This window comes from Petaurus breviceps, unplaced genomic scaffold, assembly GCF_028583685.1.
Source record: "Petaurus breviceps papuanus isolate PSGF00001 unplaced genomic scaffold, PetGlider_PUasm1.0 90591, whole genome shotgun sequence".
Taxonomy (NCBI): Eukaryota; Metazoa; Chordata; class Mammalia; order Diprotodontia; family Petauridae; genus Petaurus; species Petaurus breviceps.
This window is the reverse complement of record NW_027187280.1, coordinates 2,432,932-2,460,538: the sequence shown is the minus strand read 5'-3', so window position 1 is coordinate 2,460,538 and position 27,607 is coordinate 2,432,932. Positions and strand designations below refer to the sequence as shown.

Sequence of the window (27,607 nt, the reverse complement as noted above, 5' to 3'; positions counted from 1 at the left end):
AGCATGAACTTGTACTACAGAGAGGCTGCATTAGGTAGAGATTCAAATGTGTAAATTTGTGGGGAGGGGTGAAGTTTGCATACCCTTGTCAAGGTCCTTGCTCAGATAGCTGAAAATCAATCTAGAGTGCCAAAGATTATGGGTCATTGAGTGCACAGTGGATCCTGCCACAAGGTGAGCTAAAGCTCTTTATTTCCTTCAAAAGAAAATATTCTATGAGCCAAATTAGCTAATTCTAAAACCAAGTCACACAGAATATGCTAATAAAATGCCAATACTCCAAGTTTGTGAAGACTTCCCCTGGAGGCAGATAAAAATAGGTACTGTGGCATGCTTAGAGTTTGGTCAAATATCAAAAATGCCAAGGTCATGTACTGTAACCCGGTTAACACCAGTCATCTTGACTTTCGTCTTGCCACTAGACTTCAGATGACTCAGGTAGAAGTTCACAACTACACAACTCTGCCTCACTGGAATCCAATTCATGTGCAAGTCAAGACATCATTTCTTGATATCACTGGTCCTCTTTGAAAACAAAAGACAAACAACAAAATGCCATAAGAATACTTGATCTGGGGTCAACACCAGGTTTCAGATTGTGAAAGGGGCAATGATAATCAATGTTGGGACCTTAACTAAGGCACGAGGGTATGGAATGGGGAATGGGGCTAAGGCAAACCAACGAAGTTAGTAGACATCAAGGTTCAAGTTGTGGAAGGGACACACATAGCCATGATGATCATCTAAAATGTAGAATGTATGTAATACCAGGAAGTGGGCTCTAGCCCACTATGAGGTCCAGGAAAGTAGTCCAAGTCCCACATCTGAGGTTTGAACCAGGCCAAAGAGCATAGTCAGAAATAGATTCAAGGGGCACAGGCTAGGTATAGAGTTTGAGAATTTGGAAGAGGTATGGATTGGTGGACAAGTAGGAAATATTCCAAGTAGTTGGCCAGGAGGTAACATGATATATGTGAAAGGGTACTGGATTTAGAATCAGAGGACCTGGGTTCAAATCTCAGCTCTGCAACTTAATACCTATTTAACCTTGGGAATTCACTTCACTTCTCTAGGGAATTCACTACTCAGCTTCTTTGTCTATGAAATTAAGGTGTTACACTATACTAGCTCAATATTCTAACTTTAAATCCTATGATCCAAATTCTTCAGTAGACATAAACACATACCAGGAGGAGGTGGTATGGTGAGTCAATACTGGCCTCAAGATATTAGTGAATGGGGAGTCAAGAACAGAATTCTCAGGCCCCAGGGGTAGAGGAACCAGGTCTTAGGAATTGAAACCCAAGCATGGGATGTCAGGGAAGCAGGCAATGAATGGCCAGATGGTAGAGGTCAGAGCCAGAACAAAGTGACTCATCACTGGGAATCAGAGCCAGATACTAGGAGACAAGAAAGGCACAGGGAGACTAGGGGGAGGGTAGCAAGAATCAGATCCTGGACTGTGTAATGGAGCAGTGGGTACAAGAGGCAATACTAACCACGATGAATGAAGGCTTCTGTCATCTCTGCTCAGAGCAAGAGCTAAGAACAGATGTGAGCTGGACTGAGCAGGAAGGTGAGAACCAGCCTGCACAGAAGAATGTAAGGCAGAGTCTCAGCTATTCCCTCACTGGGAAAGATATCACTGTAATACAGTTATATCACAGTCCTCCTGTAAAGCTACATTGTGAAGATCCTGGATTCTCAAAGCCCAGCTAGTATGGAACAAATGGGACTTTGTTTCAGGGTGCCAACATCTGCATTGGAGGGAAGATATATTTCCTCCCTGAAGGATTGCCACTCCTAATATCTTTCTTTGAATTGTGGCAATCCATGGGACAACAAGCCCTGGGTTACCACCACAGAGTCTTATGTTATGGTGCCCTTCTCCTGGGTCCAAGGGCTGGCCTTTCTGGAGGAAGGACCACTCTTCTCCAAACACAACTGCACCTGCAGGTCTTTATCACTGCCACACCTGCCTTCCCTAAATGTATTTTCTGCTGGCGCAGTTACAGCTAGTTAAGGGTCTGCTAGTAGAACACATGTTCAGGAAAATCCTCCCAAGACCCAAAAGCTTCCAGCAGTGAGACTAACAACAGACTATGTGTCTGTCATCTGATGCTGAACATAGAGAGGTCATCACTAGGTTGACTAGGCTGGATGTTTGGCCAACAGAAAATCATGGAACTCTCTAAGGCCTGGAGGAGTTCATTCTTGTGTCATTAATAAATCAGTGTTTTTGAATATTGAAATATTAACTATTTTGACACATTTCTCCTCCCTCTTCCCTCAATATACAAGAAGTGTCTTAAGGACAGGGCCTGTGCTGTATCTATCTTTGTATCCTTACCCTGTTGGCAGTGATGGGGGTGGAGGGGTTTCCCTATCCTACAGTCCATTAACATGCTGGAGAGCCTGGTGGAGAAAGTTCCATGGGGTGTTCTTCTCTCCTGTCAATACCCTATTCCCCTTTCTGGCTGGACACCGATCCCCCATCCCATACCTGTGAAACAGAACCCAGAATCTCTGTTCCACCCAGAGCCTAAGGACCACTTACCCATTCCAAATGGTGGTGGGCAAGGCCCCAACCTATGGAACAGACATGGCCACTCACACCATTTGGATAACTACAATCCTTTCAGTCAGATGGAGGATCTCCAAGCCTCACCATCTGCCTTGTCACTGAGTCCTAAGATCTTCTGGACCTCACTCTCTGCTGCTGTTCCCTCCAGACTGCTGAGCACTGCCATGTGGCCTACTGATATATCCTAAGAACTCTTGGACCTTGCGATTCCCCCTGCTGCTAGACTCTCAGGACTCTGGCCCTTCTCTTCCCACTCTGCATCTGAACCCTCTTGTGTTGTCTCCCCCAGTTAGCGTGAGTCCTTTCACAGGAGGGGCTGTCTCAATTTTCTATTTGCATCCAAAGGACAAAGAACAGTACTTGGTGCATGGTAAGCCCTTCAAAAATGCTTTTTTCATTCCTTCATTCAGGACCCAGCTTAGCATCTCACACATAAGAATGTTTAATATTTGTTGTTTGTTGTCTCTCACCCAGCAGCTCCATGCTTTCATGTTAGTTGCTGAGATGAGACAGGATGGCTGACTGAATAGTTCACACTGTGGGAGGAGATGCTGTGGCAGTTTGCGCTGGCATTCCCTGTGAGCTCAAAGAGAAAGGGCTTCTACACACTCAAATGCCAGCAAACAGTACAAAGCCCAGTGTGACTGGTGATTCTCTTATGTGGGCAGAGACTGCTCCACAGTGCCAACAGCCTCCCTGCCTGGGCATCAGACCTTTCAAAGTTCTTTCATTTCAATTATCTTATCTGACCTTCACACCTTCCCTGTGAAGGAAAGAAGGAGGATAATAGGATTTATAACTGGAAGAGAATCCAACTCTTTCATCTTACAGATGAGGAGACTGAAGCAAAAAGAGAGGACATGACCTTCCCAGGGCTTGTCCCCGTATTGGGATTTTCATTCAAACCTATAAGGAAACTGAAGTATAGTTCAAGGAGAAGCTAGATGCTACTGTGGAATGAGAATCAGAAACCCTTGGGTCTCGATGCAGCTTTGCCACCAATTAATTGGCAATGTTATGTCCCTTCTCTGGGCCCCAGCTTCCCTCATCTATAACATGAGGAAACTGGACTAGAAGATCTCTGAAACTCCTTCCAGATGTAACATTCCATGAATCCATAACTTAACCCAACTGAAGTCACACAACCTAATATGGTTTTGGGGCTCCCTGCCGATAGCAGGGCTTGTAGAATGCTTTGTATCTGTGTAGGGTTCATCTCACATTACAAGGTAAGCCTGTTAAGCATGGCCCTAGCACCAGCCACTGGGGCTGGCATGGGCCGTGGTTTCAGGATCCTCATGGCCCTAGGCCAGGACTGCCACTAGTAGAGACAGATGGGGCTCCAGCTTGGGCTGAGACAGATCTGCTCACCAGAGTGGCTCCTTGAGCATCAGTCCAGTCCAGGTCCTGACCTGCAGCAATCATACAGTGGATGTCAGTGATCATCTGTTGTTCAGGAGCTGCCCGCATCTCATTGATTTTCTCTTGGGTGATGCCTGAGAGAGCAAATCAACAACACACATATTAAAAAATGTTCCCAGATTCTACCTCATATCCATCAGATTGGTAAAAAGAAAAATAAGACAAAAAAGAAAAATGACAATTGTTGGAAGAGCTGGGGGGGGGAGGTGTCACAGATATACTAATTCAGTGTTAGTGGAGTTATGAATTGGTCCTGCCCTTCTGGAAAGCAATTTAGAACTATACCTCAAAAGTCACTATACTGTCTATATACCCTTTGACTCGTTGCTGTCACTACTAGGCAGAGAGAGGTGGCAAAGAACTAGAAACTAATGGATGCACATCAAGTGGGGAATGACAGAACAAACAATGACATATGAATGTAATAAAATATTATTGCACTAAAAAAATAAAAGGGACAATTTCAGAGAAACCTGGAAAAACTTGCATGAGATTTTGCAGAATGAAGTGAGATGCAACAGAACAATTTATACAATCACAACATTGTAAAAATAAAAAATTCTGAGATTCTTAAAAACTTCAATTGGTTCAATGACCAACCATGATTCCAGAGGACAAGTAATGAAGAATGCTGCCCACCCAATTCAGGGGTGATGGATTCAGACTGCAGAATGAGACACACATTTTTGGATATGACCAATATGAGGATCTATTTTACTTCTTCACCCATATTTGACTCAAGGATTTTCTTTTTCTTTCTTTTAATTGGGCATGGAATGTTAGAGGTAAACAAGGGGCTAACAACAGCGTTATGAAAATGAAAAAAAAGAAGAAAAGTAAGAAAAGAGCATTTAAGTATTTAAAAATGCATAGAAGAGAAAAGAAGGAAGGTCAGTAGGAAACAGACAAGCAGGTCAGCTTTGAAAAGAACATGTTGAAACTAACAATATACCTAAAAAGAAAAGCAACTTATGTGTAATATAGATTTGCAATCTTATGCATGATTCTCTTTTGCTGTTTTATTTTTCTCTATGAGCATGCTTATCATATTTAGGGTTAGTTAAAATTTTTTTTAAAGAGAAAATCAGGTACATCCTGGTTACTAGGCATATTTGATTCCTAAACCAAATCAACCTAGTTGGAGAATAAGTAAGAAACCCCAACAATCTAGACCACAGGTGGGGAACTTATGGCCTTGAGGCCAAATATGGCCCCCTAGGTTCTCAGGTGCAGCCCACTGACTGAATCCAAACATCACATAATAAATACCTTTAATAAAAGGATTTGTTCTGTAAAATTTGGACTCAGTCAAGGGGCCACACCTGAAAATCTGGAAGGCCACATGTGGCCTCAAGGCCGCAGGTTTCCCATCCCTAGTCTAGACTCCTATTTTGTCATTGGTATCATGAACGCTGCTTTGTGAATATCCAAGCTAACAATGCCTTGAGCTCACTTTTCATATATTTTCATTCCTTTTATCACTCTCATAGTCTGACAAAGCCCTGAGAAGTAGACAGCACAGGGATTATTATCCTCACTTTACAGATGAGAAAACAGAGGCTTAAAAAGCTTAGTTTGCTTGTTCAGAGTCCTAACGGGTCATTGAAAGAGCCGACTGGGATTAGAATCCAAGTTCCCTAGTTCTATACTTATCATCAATTTGGTTTATAATTCTTGGTATATAAATATCGTTTTTCATCTTAAGGAATCTCTATATATACACAAGCGGGCACAGGCATAGACACAATTATAGTCACATTCACAAGCAGATGTAGACTGGTGCTTCCTTCAGGCCCTGAGATCAATGCTTTCTAGTCTTACTGCCATTTCATATACATTTCTCTCCACCCTGTACCATCCCCCCCCCCAATACACACAGCAAGGGAGCTGAGAAAAATTTCAGCATCTCCCTACTCCTCACCCTGATATGCCATGCAAGTCTCGATCACATCGAGTGTTGGTTCATCTTCACAGAGGTCATAGGGCATGTTTCCATCTGAGTTGACTGCAAGCAAATCTGCCCCACTGTAAAAATGAAAGTTTTATGTGAGAACCATATGTTGGGAACTATGGAGGAAAGGCTCAGTCTTCCCTTTAAGTATACCTCTGCTTCCTTTCCCCCCACCCCACTTCAGATTCAGGGAAGCAGATTCCACAAGGGTGGGTCATTTAAAAGCTATCAGAAGGCTGTCTGGGAACTGTCTATGGTAGATAGCTTTCTCCCCTCTAGCCTTTCCCCTCCCCTGGGAAATAGCTATGATTGAATGAGGGTCTCACAGCAGCCAAGATGAGGCTATAAGGCATCCTCTTTAAAGGATTAACATTATTTTTTATATCTTTATATGTCTCTGACATGATTTTTACAATTCTTGACTGGGCCTAGTGACTCTGACATCTCACAGATTTGGTTACTAGCACCCATAGAAATGGGTAGGGATCAAGCTCTCTACTAGATTCTTCCTTTATTCCATACAGTGCATAGAGACCAATAGCTAATTAATTGTCTCCAACACCTCCCCTAAGCAAGTCACCCTCCAGTCTACCACTCTTCAGTGAAACATCTCTGTACTCACAATTATAAACAACTAAGAAGTTTTGTGCTTGGATTCAAGGTTAGGGGAAGAGCAGGGTTAACTGGGGGTGGGAGAGTTCATATGGGAAGTGATCACCTGGGCTGTGTGAAGGAAACACACTTTGGAGCATTACCAGATTCCCATCTTGCTCGAGAAAAGTGAAAAGTGGCTTGGGTTCCAGGAGAACAGCCACCAGGGGGAGGAAATATACTCAGAGATGGTACAATTGGTATCCTCTAAGTTTTAGTGCTCTGAGACAAATCCTTGGTCTTTCTGCCCTATTTATGGCACTAGTGTTCAAGTAGGCTATGGAAGAAATGGAGTGCCTGATTGCAATAGAGGAGAACAGGAGGAGATAAGGTTGAATGGGGTGTGATGGGGTATGGTTGGAAAAGCTGAAGAGTCTGGAGAAAAATGTGGTAAAAGGCAGAATGAGCATTAGATGTGGAGGCAGAAGACCTAAAGCCAAATTCCAACTCTTCTGGTTGCCTGCTTGTGTGACATTAAGCAGGCTATCTCCTTTCTTTGGAATAAACAAAGTAAAATAAAAAGATCATACTAGATAATATCTAAGGCCACTCCCAACTCTAAATTTTTTGTGCATGAGATGACCATCAAAGAATCTTGGTCAAGTGAAAAAATTTGCAAGGACTGCTACAATGTAAATGAAAAGATCACCCAGAGAAAACTGAAACCTGAGTAATTAAAAAATCAATAATGGCTTTGGAGAAGAGACAAGGAACATACCTCCCTCCCCTGGGCAGAACAGAACATGGCACCCATTGTTAGATACAGCTTTGTTACAAAGGAGTAGAAAGGGGACAGGATCTATCCAGAAAATGATAGCATAGTCAAATAAAAGGCATCAATATAATTTATTTTTAAAAGATAATGTTAGAGAAAGGTTAATCTGGCAGTACAGATGACATAAATTTGAATGGATGGATCAGGTTCAACAGCTGATTTTCAGGCAGTCTCAGCCCCTGTACATACATACAAACACACACACACACACACACACACACATCCAGGTCCATTCAGGCCTTATGACAGGTGCATGTGAGAACAGATCCACCCTGCCCAGGTGTATGGTGGAACCATTCATCATTCTCTTGTCTATGTGACATCTGCCCCATTTTTTGCTTATCCTGCTGTTAAGTGCCTGCAGCAACTCAAGGGTTATGCTTCTCTGGGCTGACAGGTCCTTCTGGCACTGGGATTCTGCATGTTGGCCAAGCCGAAGCATAGAGCTATAGCTCCAAAGGACATGAGGTCAAGTTCGGGCTATTTCTTCATATCCCTCATAAAAGCTTTCAATTCTAGATTCTACTTCCCAATTGACTGAGTAACTTCTCAGAATATTTATTGTATTTACTAAGAATATTTATTGTATTTACTATGTGATAGATATTGTGCTAAACCCTGGGGATAAGAAATTAGGCAAAAATAGTCCCTGGCCTTAAGGAACATACAGTCTAGTGGAGACAACATGTAAATAATTGAGTACACATAAGATACATCACCATCTCCACCATAATCTCTTGCACCGTATATGTTTTTGAAGATTAATGCTTGGAGAGTTTTGGAGAAGTCTTCAGGTATTATTCCAACTGCATCCTAAGGAATTCGAGACGTTAGGTAGAGGAAAGAAAAAGTCTACCATGGACAGTTCTTGGGCATCCTGGGGGAGTTTAAATAACACTTTGCTCACAAAATTTGCATACTTGAATCTATAAATAGAGTATTAGTCTTCCTGATAGGGTCTAAAATCATCCTAAGATACTTAGGAGCAAGTATTTCCTTTCTTCTTCTGATACTGCTAGCAAGATCATGTGTCATGGACTGTATTTATATTGTATTCTTTGACTTGTAGTGATAAGACTTGAGTAGCTTTGCTTTGGACAATTATAAATGTCAAATATGGGTTAGCCAAGAGGCATTGACTTCCACAAAGAAGGCACAGTGTCATCTTCTAAGATAACTCATATTTCCATAAGTATTTTAAAATTTACAAAGCACTTGTACTACCAAGGCCTATATGATAGCCAGTACAAGTATTATTATGTCTATTTTACAAATGAAAAAACTGAATTATAGAGAGAATGAAGTGACTTGATCATTGTTGCATGGAACCAGAACTAGGGATGGAAATCAGGTCTCCTCACTCCAAATCCAGACCACTTCCCCCACTTTTTTTTTTCTGTTACACCATACTATCTCTCATATGATGAGAAAAACATGAGCATTGAGATATAATAGTACAGCTCTGTAATACTAGTAGCAATGCTTTTCACCAAGCTATTGATTATGGTTATGAAACTTAAATCTCTGCATAATGACTACAATACTTCTGTGGGATAACCACTCTAAATCACTCCAGTGTTGGTGGAACATCCATTTCTAACAATATCATAGGTCTGTCTTAGGAAAAATGACAGGGGGTAGGGAGGATGTATCACAAATGTTGGGACACACAAGCTGTCAGAAGCCCAATATTCTGCTGTTCAGAGCTTCCAGTTTCCCAGGATAAGATTTTATAGCTGAAAAGGACCTCGGAAGTCATCTAGCCCAACCCCCTCATTAGATACAATTTGTATTGATCCATTTTATTTTAGAACATCAGTCTTAATAATTTATATTAATAATTATGCTAATATATACTTGTATATGCTTATGATAATAATTATAATAATAACTTGTACTAATAATAACTTAATAACATGTATTAAGTGCCTAGTACGTGCCAACACTGTGATAAGTACTGGAGAGGCAAAAAGAGGTAAAAGACAATCTCTGCCCTCAAGGAGTTTATAGTCACTTCTCAATAAAAAAAACAACACCTATCCCCTCGCATCTTCCTGTAAACAGATAAACAAAACTGCCTAATAAAGTGATTTCGACTGACAGACTCATTTTTGAAGTTTGCTATTTGATAACAGAAAGAAGGACACTTGTTTTATCTTCAATCATTTTTTTAAATCAACACTGAACCTCATATTCAACCTAAATTTTGTTGCTTCTTGGTGCCATCTTCAGTGCTATGATTTTTGTCATTGTGTATATTCCTCTGGTCTGGCTGACTTCATTCTGCATCACTTCATACATGTTTCTCCGTGTTTCTTTGAATTCTTCATAGTCATCGTTCCTTATGGTGCAGTAATATTCGATTGCTTTTATCTATCACAGTTTGGTCAGCCATCCTCCAATAGCTGAGCACATAAGTTGTTTGCAGCTTTTGGTTATTGCATTTAATACTGCCATGAATATTTTCAACATATACGAGATCTTTCTCTCTGTCATGATGTCCTTGAGGCATAAATCCAACATTGAGATTGCTGAATCAAAGAATATGAAGGCTTAGCAACTTTTCTTGCTTAATTCCAAATTGTTTCTGAGAACAGCTGAGTTAATTCACAGCTTCACCAGCAAGAAATTATTAGCTCTCTCATTTAACACTTAAGGAAACTGAGACCCAAAGGAGGGAAGTGACTTGCTCAAGGTCACACAGATGGTAGGTGAAACTCCCACACAGGTCTCAAAATCTGTGGCTCTTTCTACTTTGTCTGTTTCATAACATAAGCCTTTCAATGGATGAAATTCCAAAGCGGGTTGACACCAAACTCTTTGGAAGAGGCCCCAAAATAGTCATTGCATACACAAGGTCGGCCTGGCTAACAGGTGAAGTTCATGTAATAGCGTATACATAGTATATTGGGATGCCTGCTGTTGCCCAGTTTATTTTCAAATAGTATCTCACTATCAATACCAAAAAGGAGTATTATATATTGGGCGTCAGTAAAAATGGGCAAGGAATGATCAGTGCCTTCAACAAGATAGTCTGTTGTTGCTATAAAAACACTCTACCCTAAATCTCTGGAGTCTGCAAACTACAAGACCAAAAACAGTAACACTAAACCACACCCCCAGGCACACATAACACCTTTCTTCTGAGACTCAACATTACTTTACAACCACGAAACTTGATCATCTCAGGTGAGAAGGGGAAAAAAAGGCTCAAAGCCTGCTTTCTTATTCTATCATTCCATCAGAATCACAGAATGCTTGAGCTGGACAGGACTTCAGCCATCTTTTAGTCATGAGGATCACAGACCCACAGTTGGAGTGACCTAAGAGGTCATCAAGTTCAACTCTGTCGTTTTATGAAGGAGAAGACTGAGGCCAGAGAGCCCCAGACCTGCCCAAGTTCATACAATAAGCAGGGTTCTAAATCTTCACAAAAAGGAAGCTCTTTCCAGGGTACTAACTATCCTTCTTTCCTTTGATCTCCCGGTTACCGTGAGCTTGAGCTACCAGAGTGCCAGCATTGCCCTGGCCAGGCTTTCCTGCAGGGAAGAATGTAGGTCAGCTCCCAGTCAACACACACAATGGCATTCTCCTGGTGGTGGTGCAATCTGGCTTCCTCCCATTCCCAGAAAGTGGGAGCCGTGGAGATGCTAATCCCTCTGTCCTCCCCATTCCAAGTCACCACCCTCCTACCCATTCATAGCCCAAGAGCTGCTCATTGTCAAATTCCTCTGGAGGAAAGGAAACTCCCAAAGGGAATCAGACAGAGAGAGGGAAGCTACCTACTATTGAATGAGGATTTTCACCAAGTTGATGTGGCCACAGGTGGCAGCAGCATGCAGGGGTGTCCATAGTTCATTGTCCTTGGCATTGACGTTGGCTCCATGGCTCAGCAGAAGCTTGACTATCTCTTCAAAGTTGTCTATGCAGCACTTTGGGGAAGTGGGAAGAAGGACACAGAAGCAAAAGGAGAGTCAGGCTTAGGCGAGACCAAGGTAGAAACCACAGGGCTGCAGAAATCACCAAATTATAACTTAGAGCTGGAAGAAACCTTAGACATCAGATTCTGCAAAGCTCCCTCCCATCCTCTTACTCAGCAGGAGAAGAAAATGAGCTCCAAGAAGGTAAATTCAAATGAGAGATTATATATAAAGCGCTTTGAAGGTTTTATAGCATAATAGAGATGTCTGTTATTACTAGTGACTTCCTCAAGGTTTTACTGGTACTGAGTTGCAGAATCAGGATTTGAACCCAGGCCCAGATCCAATATTCCTACTATAATAGTCCAGCTTCCCCTCACTTTTGTTCTCCATTGCATTCAGCATTTTCAGGGACCAGACCAAGGGCAGCATAGCAGCAAGAATATGCAATTTGATGTTAGAGGAACTAGGTTCTTCTTCTGGCTTGGCCACATGTAGCCTATGGCAAGTCCTCCCCCCATCTCAGTTTCCTCTTCTGTAAAACGAGGGGACTAGAGGAGATCTCTATGGTCCCTGCCAGGTCTAAATCTTATTATTCTGTCCAAAGGGTCACCATTGCTCTTCAGAGTCCCAGGGCCAAGGCAAGATGAAAGACTAGCTAGGAAGGCCTCCCTGAACCCTCATTCCCCCTGTCCTTAATGTCTGAACACTAACCATTACAGTCTCATTCCCTAGAGTCTAGGAAGCTTTTGAAAAATCTTTCAGAGTCAACTATTGATTTCAATTCATTTAAACAAGCATTTTGTCATTGTTGTTCAGTCATTTCAATTGTGTCTGACTCTTCAGGACCCCATTTGGGGTTTTATTGGCAAAGATACTGGAGTGGTTTGCCACTTCTTTCTCAAGTTCATGTTACAGATGAGAAAACTGAGGCTTAAAGTTAAAACATAGTTAAGTGACTTGGCCAGGGTCACACAGTAAGTGTCTGAGGTCAGATTTGAACTTCTTGACTCAAGGTCCAGCACTCTATCCACTGCACCACCAAGCTGCCCTCAAATAAGCATTTATTAAGCACCAGGCATGTGTAAACTTTGAGATTTGGGAGATATAAAGATGGAAAATGGCATAGTCATTCACCCTCAAAAACCTTACAATCCAATAAGGGGAATAGAATATTAACACAGCTAAGTATAATGAAAGCAGAGTGTGACAGGAACAAAAGAAGTATCTCGAGGGAGAAGTCACTTCAGCTGGGGGAGCAGTTTGAGAAGACTCAAAAGGAAAGAGACAAGGATTTATTACGAATCTACTGTGTGCTGGTCACTATGTTAAGCTTTTTACAAACACTGTCTCATTTAATCACCTGCAACCCTGGGAAGGAGGAGCTATGATTATCCCTTTCTTACAGTTGAAGAAACTAAGGCAGGCAAAGGTTAAGTGACTTGCTCAGGACTAGTAAGTATCTGAGGGCCTCTGGATTTGAATTCAAGGCCAATGCTCTATCCACTGAGCTCAGCCTTGAAGAGAAGGATTTAAGATTGGAATGAGGGTCATGGATCTAGTGTTGGAAAGGACCCCTTCCTTGTTCTAATCATTGTCACTCCCCTTATGCTGAATGGTATCCCTAGAGCTGTGGGTCAGCATAGGGTTAGGGATCCTGGGAGGGGGAGCTGGAAAGAACAAGGCATCCTTTAGATTCTCCCAGTTGCTGGTGAATTCTCTTCAACTTACTTTGGTTGTAGTTATCTGCACACAGATTACCAGAGCAAACTATGAAGATCACTAATAATTCACATTCCTATAACACTTTACAGGTTACAAAGATCTTTCTTCCAAAACAAGCAAACAGAAAGTCTATGGGGGTAAATAATATACATATCACCATGCCCATTTTACAGATGAGGAAACTGAGGTTCAAAGTGATAAAGTGATTTGCCCACTGTCTACTGTATTTACTATAAATGTCTGAGTTGAGCCTCATCTGGTTCTGTCACTGCACTGAAATTAGGCAGGTTCTGTCTTCCTTCCTGTTTTTCCCTTGGTTACCCCCAGGCACCAGTGGCTGAGTACCCAGTACAGGGTCCCCACATCTGCCCCTGCTTTAGCTTGCTGGGCTGGTCACTGACTCAAGTCCCCCCTGCCTACACCTCCACCTTTACCCTGGAGCTTCCCGTCCATAGGCAGCTCTGTGTTCAAGCCTTTCCAGAGCTGCATCTAACATGTCTCACAATGACTGCATCCTCAGAACCTAACATAGTGCCCTGTACATAGGAATCTAATAATAAATGTTTGTTAAATTGAATTATTATCGAATCATTAATAAGAATAATTTCTGAGAAGCAGTGTGTAGTAGGGGATAGAGAAACTTCCTTGGAATCAGGACAACCTGGGTTCAAGTATGGCCTCTGACAAAGGAGAGTCACTTAACTTAACAGTAGCCCAGACAACTCTAAGAGATGTTACAAGTTGCAGATCTATTGTTAGACTGCATGGGAGGATGGAGTTTCTTCACCAGGGAGGTCTCTCCATTGATGATTCACAAACTAGTTTCATTCCCATCCCCATCCCACCTCTAGTAAACGTTCACACTCCCCTGGCATGACAGCTGGCAAAACTGGCAGGCCAAGGAATAACCCTCATAGGTCTACATCTTTGCCCTTCCCATGAACCCCTGAATAGACAGAAAAGAGAAGCAGTCACAATAACAGTCAATTCCAGGGCAGAAAGCAGGTCTGGACCCCCAGCTCCTCCACATCCCTTCGTCAGGGGACAGACACTGGGCCAACATATCCATAAGTTTAGGCCAGTGACCCCAGAGCAGCAGTCTTTCCTGGCTGGGAGCCACAGAAGTTGCCACTGCAACCCAAGCTTAAATCATGGCTCCCTTTGCTGGGAAAGTGCATCCTCGTAAACAAAAAGCCCTTCTTATCACCCAAGGCACTAATTTCTATGCACATTTGACACCACAACAGGCAGCACCAGGCAGGATTGAGAGTGGCTGAGAGAAGAACCTCATCTGGGGAGAGAAGGCAGTCAATGGGTGCATTTACCATTGTTGGAAAAGAAGTCAGAGAGATGAGCTGTGTTCAGATGGAGTTTAACAACCCAGCTCCTCTTCCCCACCCCCACTGCTGCATTCCCTGCCCATCCTCTCAGTAAGTTATCTAACAAGTTCAGGGAAGGATCCTAGGCTTAGAGGGGTGGGGGAGAGGGGATTAGGGAACAGTCACTTCAGATACAACCTCATCTGTAAAATGAGGGGGTTGACAGGAGAACAATTAATATAATAATAACAGGTGGTACAGTGGATAGAGAGCTGGGCCTGGAGTCAGGAAGACTCATCTTCAGAAGCTCAAACCTGGCCTCAGACACCTCCTAGTTGGGTAACATAACTGAAAAACAACTTCCCAATCACAAATTTTGAAAGAGTTAAGGACTCTAATCCATGCAATGTCCAACCATAATTCCAGAGGACCAGTGATGTAAGATGCTACTACCCCCGTCCTGCCAAAGGGGTGATAGATTTGCGTTAAAATCGAGACATTTACTTTTTGGACATGGCCAATGTGGGAATTTGTTTTGCTTGACTATGCATATTTTTAGAAGAGTTTTGCTTTACTTTCCCTTTTTATTTTTTCAATCAGAGATGAGAGTAGGAAGGAGAGAAAAGATATTTTAATTGAAAAATAAACAGATAATTTTTTTTAAGATGAGGGGACTAAATGGCCTCTGAGATCCCTTCCAGTTCTGATTCTAACATACTATAATACTATCATAATGAGTCTCTCCTGGGAAATACTGGTTGCTGGAGGTCACAGTGAAAGGAACTCCTGGGCGTGAGCAGCTTGCTCAGCTACAGTGATCCTGGTCCAAGGAACCTTGGCCTGGCCAGGATTACCACAGAGGAAGACAAGAGTTGAGGGAGATTAGAGGCACCAAGCCTCAGAATTGGGTCAAGGCCATATACAGGATTTATACTGTAATGTAGTCTCACGTACATGCATATGTGTGCTCATGTGCGTGCGTGTGCACACACACACATACACACACACCCCAACTTAGTTTCCTGCTGGCTCTTCCCTCAAATGTAAACCATGGTACAGAACATGCTGTTCCATGAAGATATGGCTATAGTTTTCCAAAGCCGTTTTGTGAACTTTGAATGAGCCAGTGCCTTGGACACAAATGAAAGCCCTTGGACACTGAGTTTTAAAGCTGTCCATCAGAACCTAAGGAAATGATGCAACAGGAGACATATATAGCCCTTCCCATTCTGGGAGAGCTGGACCCAGGGCCTCTTTGAAGCATCCTTAGCTTGAGTCAAAGGAAATGGGTTAGAATCCAAGCTCTGCTATTTTTTGCTGCCACCTCATCTGTAAAATAGAGAGACTGGACTAGGTGGCTTCCAAGGCCTTTCCCATCTCTAAATCTATGATCCCATGATGCTGCCATTGGGCAAAATAAGGAAAAGGTACTAAGTTCCAAGTTGGCTGGAACACTGAGTATCTGAAAGAAAGTAGTATGAGATAAGGCTACAAAGTAGGGTGAAACAAGATTAAGGCAGGCTTTGAATGCCAGGATGTTTATGTATTCTTCAATAGGCAATAGGGAGATATGATATGATCGTATCACCTGAGGTCCATCACCACCCCAGAAATGGAGATCATACCAGAGCCTTGGAGTCCACCTGAGACATTAGACTGTTGCCCCAGCTATTTACCAGATGGCAGAAATATACCCATTTAAAGACAAAGACTCCAAGACCACTATCTCAACATGGTTAATGTTTTTGGAATTGTCTTAAAATGGAAAACTCATTAATCTCTAGTCACCATAACAAACTAGTATATATATTTTAGTTATAAAAATGTCCCTTAAGTGACTTGCTGGAATGTGGAATAGAAAGGAGACCCAGGGTTGTCCAACAGACTAGGGATGGAAAAGAGAAGGGACAGCCTCCCTCCTTCCCTCCCTCCCTCCCCCTGCCACCAGGCCTGGGGTATGCCTAGGTTTTCACCTGATGCAGTGCAGTGAGTCCATCTTCATTGCATAGGTCAGGGCTTATCTTGCTCTTCAGAAAGTAGCGCACTGTAAAGGGAGAGGACAGTTAGAGATGAGCATCTCCTGCCAAAGGCGACTGTACCACTCTCCCACCCCCCAATCCTACGCCAGTCCATCCTTTCCTTATGTTTTGGAAAAGCTGTAGCTTCTTTTTTTTTTTTTTTTTGTTCTAAGTATGAAACAGAACATTGATTTCCAGTTACATATCCAATATAGTAAAGTTTACCTGGTTTTCAGAAGTTTATTTTTAAAGGTTAAAATTTCTAACTTAGTAGCCCATTATTAAAATAAGTATCAAGTAAAGTAATTAAATAATAAATTACTGTACATAAAACCACAAATTCCAAACTATATTTTGTTTTGTAATGTGTATATTGGCTTTAACAAGAACAACAAAAACGTCCTGTTTGCTTTCATGTCCCTATCTTCTCTTATTCTTTGGAGGGTTTTTTCCTTCAGATTTTGCTGCTTTTCTTTTTAGTATGAGTACACCATGACTTTCTGCCACATGATTTCTTTACAAACTTGTAAGTCAAGCTCTTAAGGTTCCTCTTCAGAGGATGGAGTCAGCTTGGAGTTAATTGTTAACTGTGTAAATCTAGGCAAGATATTTCACCTTTCTAAGCTTCAGTTTTCTCATCTGTAAAATGGGGATAATAACATTTGCATGTTGCATAGGGTTACTGTAAGAACATTTCATAAAGTGTTCACTCTTGTATCTCTTTTAACCAACACTTCTTAAGGGACCTACTGTGTGCAAAATCCTGTGTTAAGTGCTGTAGAAGGTACAAAGTTTCAATAAAACATGATCTCTGTCCTTGTGGAGCTCACATTTTACTATAAGAATAAGAAATAAAGGAAGAGAACTCTATGCAACATTGTTGTTGTTGTTAAAGAGGTCTAAAGATGAAGATCATTACTGACATGGAACGGATCAAGGAAGATACTGTATTGGAAACTTGGTAGAAGGGAGTGTCCCTTGAAGACATCTCCCAGGCCCACAGACTAAATTATTTAACCTGTATGCCTCAGTTTCCTTCTCTGTAGTGTGAGGGGATTGAACTAGATCAGGAATTCTTAACCTGGGGTCCAAGAACTTTTAAAAATATTTTGATAACTATACTTCAGTATAACTGGTTTTCTTTGTAATCCCATGGATTCTGTTTTATGCACTTGAAAGCATTATTCTGAGAAGGCGTGCAAGCAAAAAAGGTTAAGAACTCCTGGATTAGATAGATGATCTAATGTTTCTTCCAGTTCTGATACTGTTTATCTTCCTTGCTAAAGTCCCTTCCACCTCAGGCATTCTCTGACTTCAGGGATTGGTAATTTTCTCTGGAGGCTTCTCCCTCCAGTGATTCAGATCACAGTGCCTCAACAATGAATTTCAATGTCCAGTGAAAACATGCTTTGGCCCCCTTGTTGGAGGAGCCCCTACCCCAGCATACCCATGCCTAAGAGTCATGTGTCTAACCAGAGGCTCAGGCACCTGTGAACTGCATTGGGCTGGACAAAAGTAGAGACACCAGTATCTAAGAACAAATACTGAACTTAGGATTTGGGAACACAGAGTGAAAAGCTTTCTCACTCTCCAGGATACTCTTGAATTGATCCTCCATTTCAGAAGACTCTCCAGATAGAGGGACACAAACCATAACTGTTCTTGGGTAGGAGGGAATAGGAAATGATCCATTGCCCAAAGGCAGAAGGAACTAACACTTAATGCCCTTTTGAGCACCAAAGCCCTGGCAGGAAGTAATCCAATCTTCCTAAACCACCTTTAGGTACCAGCCAAGGGCTCTAAATGCTTTGGAGCTCTTGTTCTCAAGTTCCCCTAGAGCTTACAAATCACTGTCCATACAACAACTCTGCAAGGGAGTTAGGACAAGTATTATAATACCCATTTTACTGATGGGAGAACTGAAAGCCAGAAGTAGTAAAATGACATATCCAATGTAACAAAGTTAGTCATTGTTGAAGCAGGGATTCCAATCCAGGTCTCTCTTGAATCCAAGTCAAGTAGGTGGTACAAGTATCATTATTTCTGTACTTATATAAAATGAGGCAGAAGGAAATGTCAAACCACTCCAGTATCTTTGCCAAGAAACCCCAAATGGGGTCATGACTGAAACGACCGAACAACAAAAAGGTGAGGAAAGTAAGGCTCATAGAGGTAATAACTTGGTCATGGTCCCACAGCTAATTGGGTCCAGGCCTTTGGGAGCCATTTCCTATAGGCTGATGAAGTATACCAAACAGTGGGGTGGATTTAATTTAATTCAACCCAACAAGTACTGTCTAATCAGACACTATGGTCAAAGTACTGGATACGTATATAGGAAAAAACCCACTTAGATCCTTGATCTCAAAGAACTTACATCCTACTGGGATTGGGAGTAGAGATAAAACATGTACACAGCCAGGTAAAATGAAATCAAAAGGATGAAGGAGGGTGAACACACCTTGTTTATACCCCCCCACACTAAATAACACGGAAAGGAACAAAAACAAAGAAAGAAAGTTGGTAGATGAGACACTCAGATTTCACAGGTGGGAAAGAAATCAAGTAAAAAGCCAGGTTTTTTTAAAATCATCTCCAATATACTCTGCTCAAAGTTAATAAGCAAGAGGGTCTAACCATCCTAACATTAGAAGCAACCTTGACCTTATGGTTATAAATGAGACAGGTGGGACCCATGCCTGGACAAAGACTATGAAGAGGTATGTTTTATTCAAACAAAGGAAGAGGACAGGTGAAAAGGGTTCACCAAAAAAGAGAAATATGTGAAGAAAACCAGGAACCAAAGCAGGGCAACATGGTGGAAAGCATTTAGGTAATGAAAAATGGAGGGAGATATTCTTATTGGAGTATGTTACAAGACCAGTGAGTTTGGGAAAGAGATCGGATGCATAGAAGCAGACTTTATTAGTGATAAGAGCTTCAATTGTCCAGATATATTCAGAATCTCTCTTGCTCTCTTCCTAGTCTCTCTGTCTCCCTCTTCCTCCCCCCAGGTTCTTTCTCCTCAGTCTCTCTCTCTCTTTGCTTATCTCCTCTCCTCTCCTCAATCCCGAAACATTAGAGTAGTTGGTTGGTTGTTGTCCTTTGTTCTTGAGGAGGACCAAAATGCCATTACTATGCTAGAGAGTCAAGGGTCAGTGTGTCCAACTGTGGCTGATCAGACCAACATGACCTCGGGATGTTCTACCATACCAAATAGCCTGTGTGAACATTTGGGGTTAATTCTCTAAGTTTGCACATTTTTCATTTCTCCTGAGCTATTTCAATTCTGCTTTACCCATAGAGCACAGCACCTTCTCTGATGCGGGCATGCCATGCTGAGCAATCCTGTGCCAGTATCTCCCAACTTTGGAATTAATTAGAGCAGCTAATAACTTCTTGACTTGTCTTAATGATTATTTCATCCTTCCAAAAATGAAGGAACCAACATGGGGAATTCAGATTTTAATCTGATTCTTACTAATCGAAAGGAACTGGTAGCTAGGGTAGAAGTGATGGGAATCTTGGTGAAGGAGGGAGCAAGAGGGGAGCTATTCCTTCTTAGAATTCTTAACTGAGGAGGAAAACCAGGAATAGTATAGAATGCACCCTAGATTAAAAAAAAACAGATTTCATTAAGTTGAGAGGAATGATAGATAGGATCCAATGAAGTAAAATTCTACATGGTAAATTGGCTCAGGAAAGGTGAGAAGCTGTCAAGAATGAAAATTTGAAGACAGAAAGGGAAACAGTTCTCATGAGGAAAACTAGGAGTTATCTGGAAAGAAGGATACACATACACACACACACACACACACACTTTCTCTCTCTCTCATTCACACTTCTTCAAATCCTGGAAAAAATTCTATAACAGATTACTAAAGAGATGGTTGGTGAACATCTAGAAAAGGAACAGATGAATACAAAGAACCAGGATGGTTTTAATACCAGATCACACAAAGCTAACTTTTTTAAATTTTCATTTCTTTTTTAAAAACAACATTACTGAATTGGTAGATCAGAAGAATGGTATCTAAATCACCTAGATTTTGGTAAAGCAGTTGATAAAATATCTCATAGCATTCTTGTGTTAAATATGGAGAGATGTGAACCACATAGTAATATAATTAGATGGCTTCATAACTGACTGAATGACTACTCTTAAAAAAGTATTTCTTAATGATTCAATGTCAACTTGGCAAGAGTTCTAGGGTGGAATGATCCAGGGATTTTTGTGCTTAGCCCTGTTTTATTTAATATTTTTATCAATGACTTGGATAAAGGCATAGAAAGCATGCCTCTCAAGTTTGTAGGTGACATAAATCTTGTAGGGACAACAAACAATACTGGATAAGAGAGTCAGGACCCCAAAAGATTCTGAAAAACTTGAGTATTAAGCATAATCTAGTAAGATGAAATTTAATAACATTAATAAATAAAATTTAAAAGAGGTAAATCTAAAATCTTAATGCTGAGGTCAAAAAATCAATTTCGCAAGTACAAGATGGGAAATAGGTTGTTTGAAAACCATCTAGGGGTTTGAGTGGATTGTAAGCTCAATGCTCAAAGCAGTGCGATATGGCATATTTAAAAAGACTAAATATAATTACAGGCTGAATTAAAAGAGACATAACTTCCAGAAGTAAGGAGAGGAGAATCTTGCCGTACCCTGCCCTAGTCAGACCACATCTGGCATATGAATAAATAAAAAATGATCTATTTATTGTTTCCTCTGTGCCAGGCATATGAAGAAGTGGTCCTTACTGTGAAGGCAAACCCCTCTCTACATGCACAAATGGTCCCTTTCCATCCCATCTTCTCCAGCAGATTGCCCTATCATCCCTACTTTTCAGGTATCTTCAATCTCTCCCAATCTCCTGGCTGCTTCTCTACTGGCTACAGACATGATCATTTCCCTCCCTTCCTGAAGAAACCCTCACTCAATTCATTCAGGCCCACTAGCTATGATCCCATAACTTCTACTTATTGTGGCTTAACTTTTTGAGAAGGCTGTCTACATTAGGTGCTTCCTTTCCGCTTACTCTCTTCTTAATTCTCCAGGCTGGCTTCTACCCTGATCATTCAACCAAAATTGCTCTCTCCACAGTTATTAATGGTCTCTTAATTGCTTAACCAAGAGGCTTTTTTCTCAACCTTCATCCTTCTTGACCTCTCCGCAGTCTTTGACATTGTTGATCGTCCTCTTCTCCTGGATGCTGTCCTCTCTAGATTGTCATGATACCATGCTATTCTGGTTCTCCTCCTATGTGTTCAACCATTTTTTCTCAGTCTCCTTTCCTGGATCTTAATCCAGGTCATGACTGCTAACTGTGGGTGTTTTACAAGTCTGTCCTAGGCCCTCTTTTATCCCCTCCACTCTATACTATTTCACTTGATAATCTCATCAACTCCCATGAATTCAATTGTCATCTCTGTACTAATGATTCTCAGATCTACTTATCTAGTCCTAACCTCTCTCCTGATCTCCAGTATCACATCTTCAACCACCTATTGAAAATCACAAACTGGATGTCCCACACACAACTTTAGCATGTGTCCAAAACTGAGCTCGTTATCTTTACCTAACAAAACCTCCCCTTATTCTTAACTTCCTTATTACTATAAAGGGTACCACCATCCTCCCAGTCACTCAAGCTCACAACTTAGGTGTCATCTCCAACCCTGCCCTCTCTGTTGCCAAGACCTGAGATGTGTCCCTTTCTTTCCTTTGACACTGCCTTTCACCTGCTGGGACATAGAGTGTATTCAGGGAAGTCTAGGACCTCTGGGATCAGGACTGCTTTGCACTTTTGCTATCTACCTGATCCACCTAACTCTCATCTGTAGCTCCAAGGAGCTGCAGCCACACCCCAGTAAACTATTTTGGCAGATGAGCTAAACCAGGTTGAGGGTAAATGAGGGGGGTGTCTACCTCAAGCATGTGAAGACTTCCCTTGGTGGAATGGGCAGATAAGAATAATTAGTTCCAATGGCCATGAAGGCAGCTGAAGCAGGTGTTGTGGAGCACTTAGAGCTTGGTTAGACATTGAAAACACCAAGGTCATCGACTGCATCTCAAGCCATCACTAGTTGTCTTCACTGTCCTGCTGCTACTGGACTGTGATGACTCTGGAAGAGAGAGTGAGGCTGATGACTTCATGCAACTCTACCTCACTTACATCCAATTTACATATGAATCAAAAGACATCACCCATACCATTTTACCAATCTCAAAGTCCTGTGGCAACAGTTAAGTTATGAAGCAGCAGGTACAGATACACTAGGACCTATAGTCACAATCCTGCACACAGGCAACCCAGGCCACAGGGTCGTTTTCTCACTGGAAGCAGCAATGGGATTTGGCAGCCCCATGGGTTCCCACACTGCTCACCTCCTGGTTTTAGGAAGGGGCCAGAAAAGGTGCCCCCAAATTTGTCTGTTTACCCACTCCTGTCCTGATTACCATAGTAGGTAGGGATCCCACCTTGGAGTCGAAACACACACACAAAATATGCACAAACTTCTGCAAAGATGACTCTATTCATCATCAGTACATGGAATGTGTACACACTTATAGAGAACACAAAACCCAATAGACCTGAAAGACAAGAGAACTCAGTAGTTGTGAGAGAAATCAGTAGTTAGGGCATCCAAATAGCAGCCCTGAGTGAAACAAGGCTGGCAAATGAAGGCCAGTTTACTGACATTGGAGCTAGATACATGTTTTTCTGGAGTGGCTGCAGTGATGGGGAGAGCCATCAAGCTGGCATAGGTTTTGCAATCAAAACTAATCTACTCAATAAGCTTGTATGCCTACCAAAAGGAGTGAATGACAGGTTCATGGTAATGTGATTGCCACTTAAAGAAAAACGAAGCACCATTAATACCTATGCTCCCACCATGACGTACCCTGATGAGGTCAAAGAAAAATTTTATGAAGATCTGGAGACCCTTATTATCAATGTGCCAAAAGAGGACAAGCTTATAATTCTTGGTTACTTTAATGCTAGAATAGACTAAGACTAACAGATATGGCAGGGAGTCCTTGGAAGGAATGGAGCTGGAAACAGCAACAGCAATGGTCACTTACAACTGAAGATTTGTGCATCTCAAGACCTTCTCATCACCAACACTGTCTTCCATTTACCTAAATGCAATAAAACTTTGTGGACGCACCCTTGCAGCAAACATTGGCGTTTAATAGATTATGTGATCATAAAGAGAAGAGACAGGATGTGAGAGTGACAAAGGCAATGTGCTGGACTGATCATAGATTTATCCTCCTCAAGATAAATGTTCACATTAAACAAAAACCGGGGTTGCAAGGCAAAATGACTGCCCACTACTTAATGTCAATAGATTAGAGCAATTCTCTTTTCATTGCCAACTTGGAGGAAAAGTTGAGCCAGCAGATGACTGGCAACAGTGGAGCAGAAAAGGAATGCCCAGCTTTCAGAGATTTGGCATACAGCACTGTATTTACTCATCTGGGTCAAAACACTTGCAAACATCAAGACTTGTTTGATGAAAATAATGGGAAAATTCAGAAGCTGCTAAATGAAAAAATGAGATCTCCACAAGGTTTACCAGCAAGATAGTTCATTCATCTCTAAGAAGGTAGCATTTAACTCCATCAAAAGTAAAGTACCAATGAATCTTAGAGAGATGCAAGATTCTTGGCTCAGTAAGAAAGCCAATGAAATTCAGTTTTATGCTGATAGTAATAATCCAAAGTACTTTTATGAAGCCTTGAAGGTTATTTATGAGCCAAAGACATATGATGTACCTTTACTACTCAGTGTTGATGGAGCCGCATTGATTAGAACATGACCCTGGAAAGATGGACTGAACACTTCTATGATGTTCACAATAGATCATTATCAATCAATGCTGAAGCCACTGGCCATTTACCTCAGGTTGAAGTTGATCGCTCTCTAGACAAATTTCCAATTGAAGAAGAGTTTTTGAATGCCTCTTCTATGGAAAAGCACCAGGTGCTGATTCTAATCCAGCTGATATTTACAAGGGGCAGGGTCCATTGTTTATACAAAAGCTGACTGAAATTTTCTGGATTATATGGCAAGAGGAAGTTATTCCCCAGGAATTCAATGATACCTCCATTGTCCATATCTGTAAAGGTAAAGAAAATAGGTTGTCCTGTGACAAACAAGGGTGGGAGGGTGGTGTCTTTCTCTTAGTCATTGCTGGCAAGATTCTTGCCAGAATCTTCCTTAATAGACTGACTGATCCTTAACCTGGAAGATGGTCACCTAACTGGAAGTCAATGGCTTCAGAAAGGGCTGAGGAACAGCTGATATGGTGTTTGCTGCCCAACAACTCCAGGACAGATGCCAGAAGCAGAACAAAAATCTATATACGATGTTTGTAGATCTAAGACCCTTGATACTGTCATTTGTGAGGGCTCATGGAAAATTATGTCAAAGTTTGGTGGTTCAGAGAAGTTTATCAGCGTGGTATGTCAATTTCATGATGGCTTGCTTGCCTGGGTTCTGGATAATGGGTAATGTTCTCATTCTTTTCCAGTCACCCAAGGAGTGAAGCAAGCCTGTGTGCTTGCTTCCATGCTTTTTAGCATGATGATTTCAACCATGTTGTCAAACACCTTCAACAAGGACAAACAGAGCATTAAGGTCAGCTACCACACTGATGGTAAATTATTTAACTTGAAAAGGCTACAAGTCAAGTGGAAGAACTGTGGATATGTAATTTTTTGTTTTCAGATGATTGTGCACTCAATGCAACCTCTAAAGCTGAGATGCAACAAAGTATGGATCAATTCACTGCTTCTTGTGCTAATTTTGGCCTCACAATTAACACCAAGAAAACACAGATGCTTCATCAGCCACACCATCCATAAGTGGGACAATCAGTTACAATAAATGGAGAAGTTCTGAATGCTGTGGATAAGCTCACTTGCTTTGATAGTATAGTTTCCAGGGATGTGCACATCAATAATGAGGTTGACACATGCATTGCCAGAGCTAGTTCAGTATTTGGGAGGCTCAGAAAGAAAGTGTGGAAGGGAAGAGGTATTAGACTGACTACCAAACTGAAGTTGTGCTGATCTCATGGTTGCATGCCTGCAAAACCTGGACAGTATACCAGAACAATGCCAGGAAACTGAATCACTTCCATTTGAATTGTCTTAGGAAGAATCTGAAGATCACCTGGTAGGATAAGATACCAGACATTTGAGGTCCCTTCTCCAACTAAACTGCTGAGAGAGTGCAACTCCAATGGATGGGGCACATTGTTCAAATGCAAACATATGTTTGCCTATAAGATTATTTTATGGAGAACTCACATACAGCAAGTGCTCACCTGATGATCAGAAAAAGCAATACAAGGACACTTCTGAGGTCTCAAGGACTTTGGAATGGATTGCATGACATGGGAGACACGGGCACAGGTCTGCTTAGCATGGCGTGCCCTCATCAGAGAAGATGCTGTGCTCTATGAACAAAGCAGAACTGAAATAGCTCAAAAGAAATATGAGATGAGCAAATTTAGAGAATCCACCCCAAAAGTTCATGTGGATTATTTGTGCCTGACCTGTGGCAGAGCATTCTGAGCTCCCATTGGTCTGATCAGTCTGACGGACACATTGTAACTTGACTCTAACAGTGATGTCATTTCAGTTCCCTTCGAGAACAAAGGACAACAACCAAGCCTGATGCAGACCCTCATCACTTCACACCTGGATTATTGCAATAGCCCTCTTGGTCTCCCTGCCACAAGTCTCTCCCCACTCCAGTCCATTCTCCAATGAACTGTCAAAGTGTGTCATCCTAAAGTATAGTTCTGCTCTGTTGCCCCAATTATCCAATAAATTACAGTGGCTTCCTATCACTTACAGGATCAAATATTAAATACTCTGTTTCAAAGCTCTTCATAATCTACCCCCAGTCTTCTTAGACTTCACTCACCCCCACATACTCTGTGAACCAGTGATATTGGCTTCTTGGCTATCCCTCACACAAGAAACTCCAAATCTTGACATTTTCACTGGCTGCTCCTCATGTCTGGAATACTCTCCTTCCTGATCTCTACCTCCTGACTTCCTGCTTTCCTTCCATTCTTTTTTTTTTCGGACGGGGGGGAAGGTAGGGCAATTTGGGTTAAGTGACTTGACCAAGGTCACAAGGCTAGTTTTTGTGTTAAGTGTCTGAGGCCGAATTTGAACTCAGGTCCTCCTGACTCCAGGGCCAGTGTCCTATTCACTGTGCCACCTAGCTGCCCCTTTTCCTTCCATTCTAAGTTAAAACCTCATTTACTAGAAACTGTTCTGGGTCCACTTTAATGCCAGTACTTTCTCTCTATTGATTGTCTTCAACTTGTCTTAAATATATCATGTTTGTACGTGGTTGTTCATTTATGGTTTCTCCCATGGGATGGAAGGAACTCCATGAGAGCAGGAACTGTCTTTCACTTTTCTTAGTATTTATTCTCAGTGCTTAATAAATGTTCATTGACTGGCAGGCCCTGGGTTAAGGGCTGAGATTACAAATACGTATAACAAGACCAGATCAACAAGCGTTATTGAGTGCTGATTATATTCTAGACACTATACAAAGCACCAGAACATCCTCTACTAATGGCAATCAGCACCTTCTCTGCAATTCAGTCTGCAAGAGCTGTCTGGACAGCAGAATGTTAAGTGACCTGCTCAGTCAGCCAGGCAGCATGCATGCGCTTGAACCCAGGACTGCCTAACTCAGAGGCCAGCTCTCCCTATACCATAATCAGGATGGTTATACAAGTATCATCATTCCTATTATATAAATGAGGAAATTGAGTAGCTGCAATAACCCAATGACTTGGACTCAAGTCCTGACCCAAGAGTAGTGAGACCACGACCAAGTTATTTACCTCTATGAGCCTCAGTTTCCTAATCTGTAGAGTGGAAATAAGGGTCCTGCCACCACTTACCACACAGGATTGCTGTGAGAAAAGCATTTTGTAAACTTTAAATCACTCTATGAGTGCAAGTTAGTGAGATGAAATGACCTGCATAGATTGCCACTAGCAAGTGGCGGACCTGGGCCCCCAATCCTGTTCTTGTGACTCCAAACCTAACGCCCCTTCCACTCCACCACAGCTACCTCCATCTTCTGCGGTCTTATCAGCTCAGTGAGCCTGGTCAGGCTGAAAAGACTCAACAAAATACAAAAAATTCCAGGGCAATCAGCTGTCAGATGACAGAAACACACGTGGAGCAGCA

General features: G+C 41.8%; 1 protein-coding gene across 1 annotated transcript in view; it reads right to left on the bottom strand.

Moving 5' to 3' along the window:
* Positions 1-27,607, bottom strand: part of PPP1R16B (protein phosphatase 1 regulatory subunit 16B) — a 150,777-nt gene that overhangs the window by 13,097 nt on the left and 110,073 nt on the right. Inside the window, exons 3-6 of the mRNA XM_069063557.1 lie at positions 16,321-16,391; positions 11,170-11,315; positions 5,928-6,031; positions 3,956-4,080 (exon numbers count right to left, since the gene is read on the bottom strand). Coding sequence (XP_068919658.1) covers positions 3,956-4,080; positions 5,928-6,031; positions 11,170-11,315; positions 16,321-16,391 — 446 coding nt within the window. The remainder of the gene's footprint in view (positions 1-3,955; positions 4,081-5,927; positions 6,032-11,169; positions 11,316-16,320; positions 16,392-27,607) is intronic.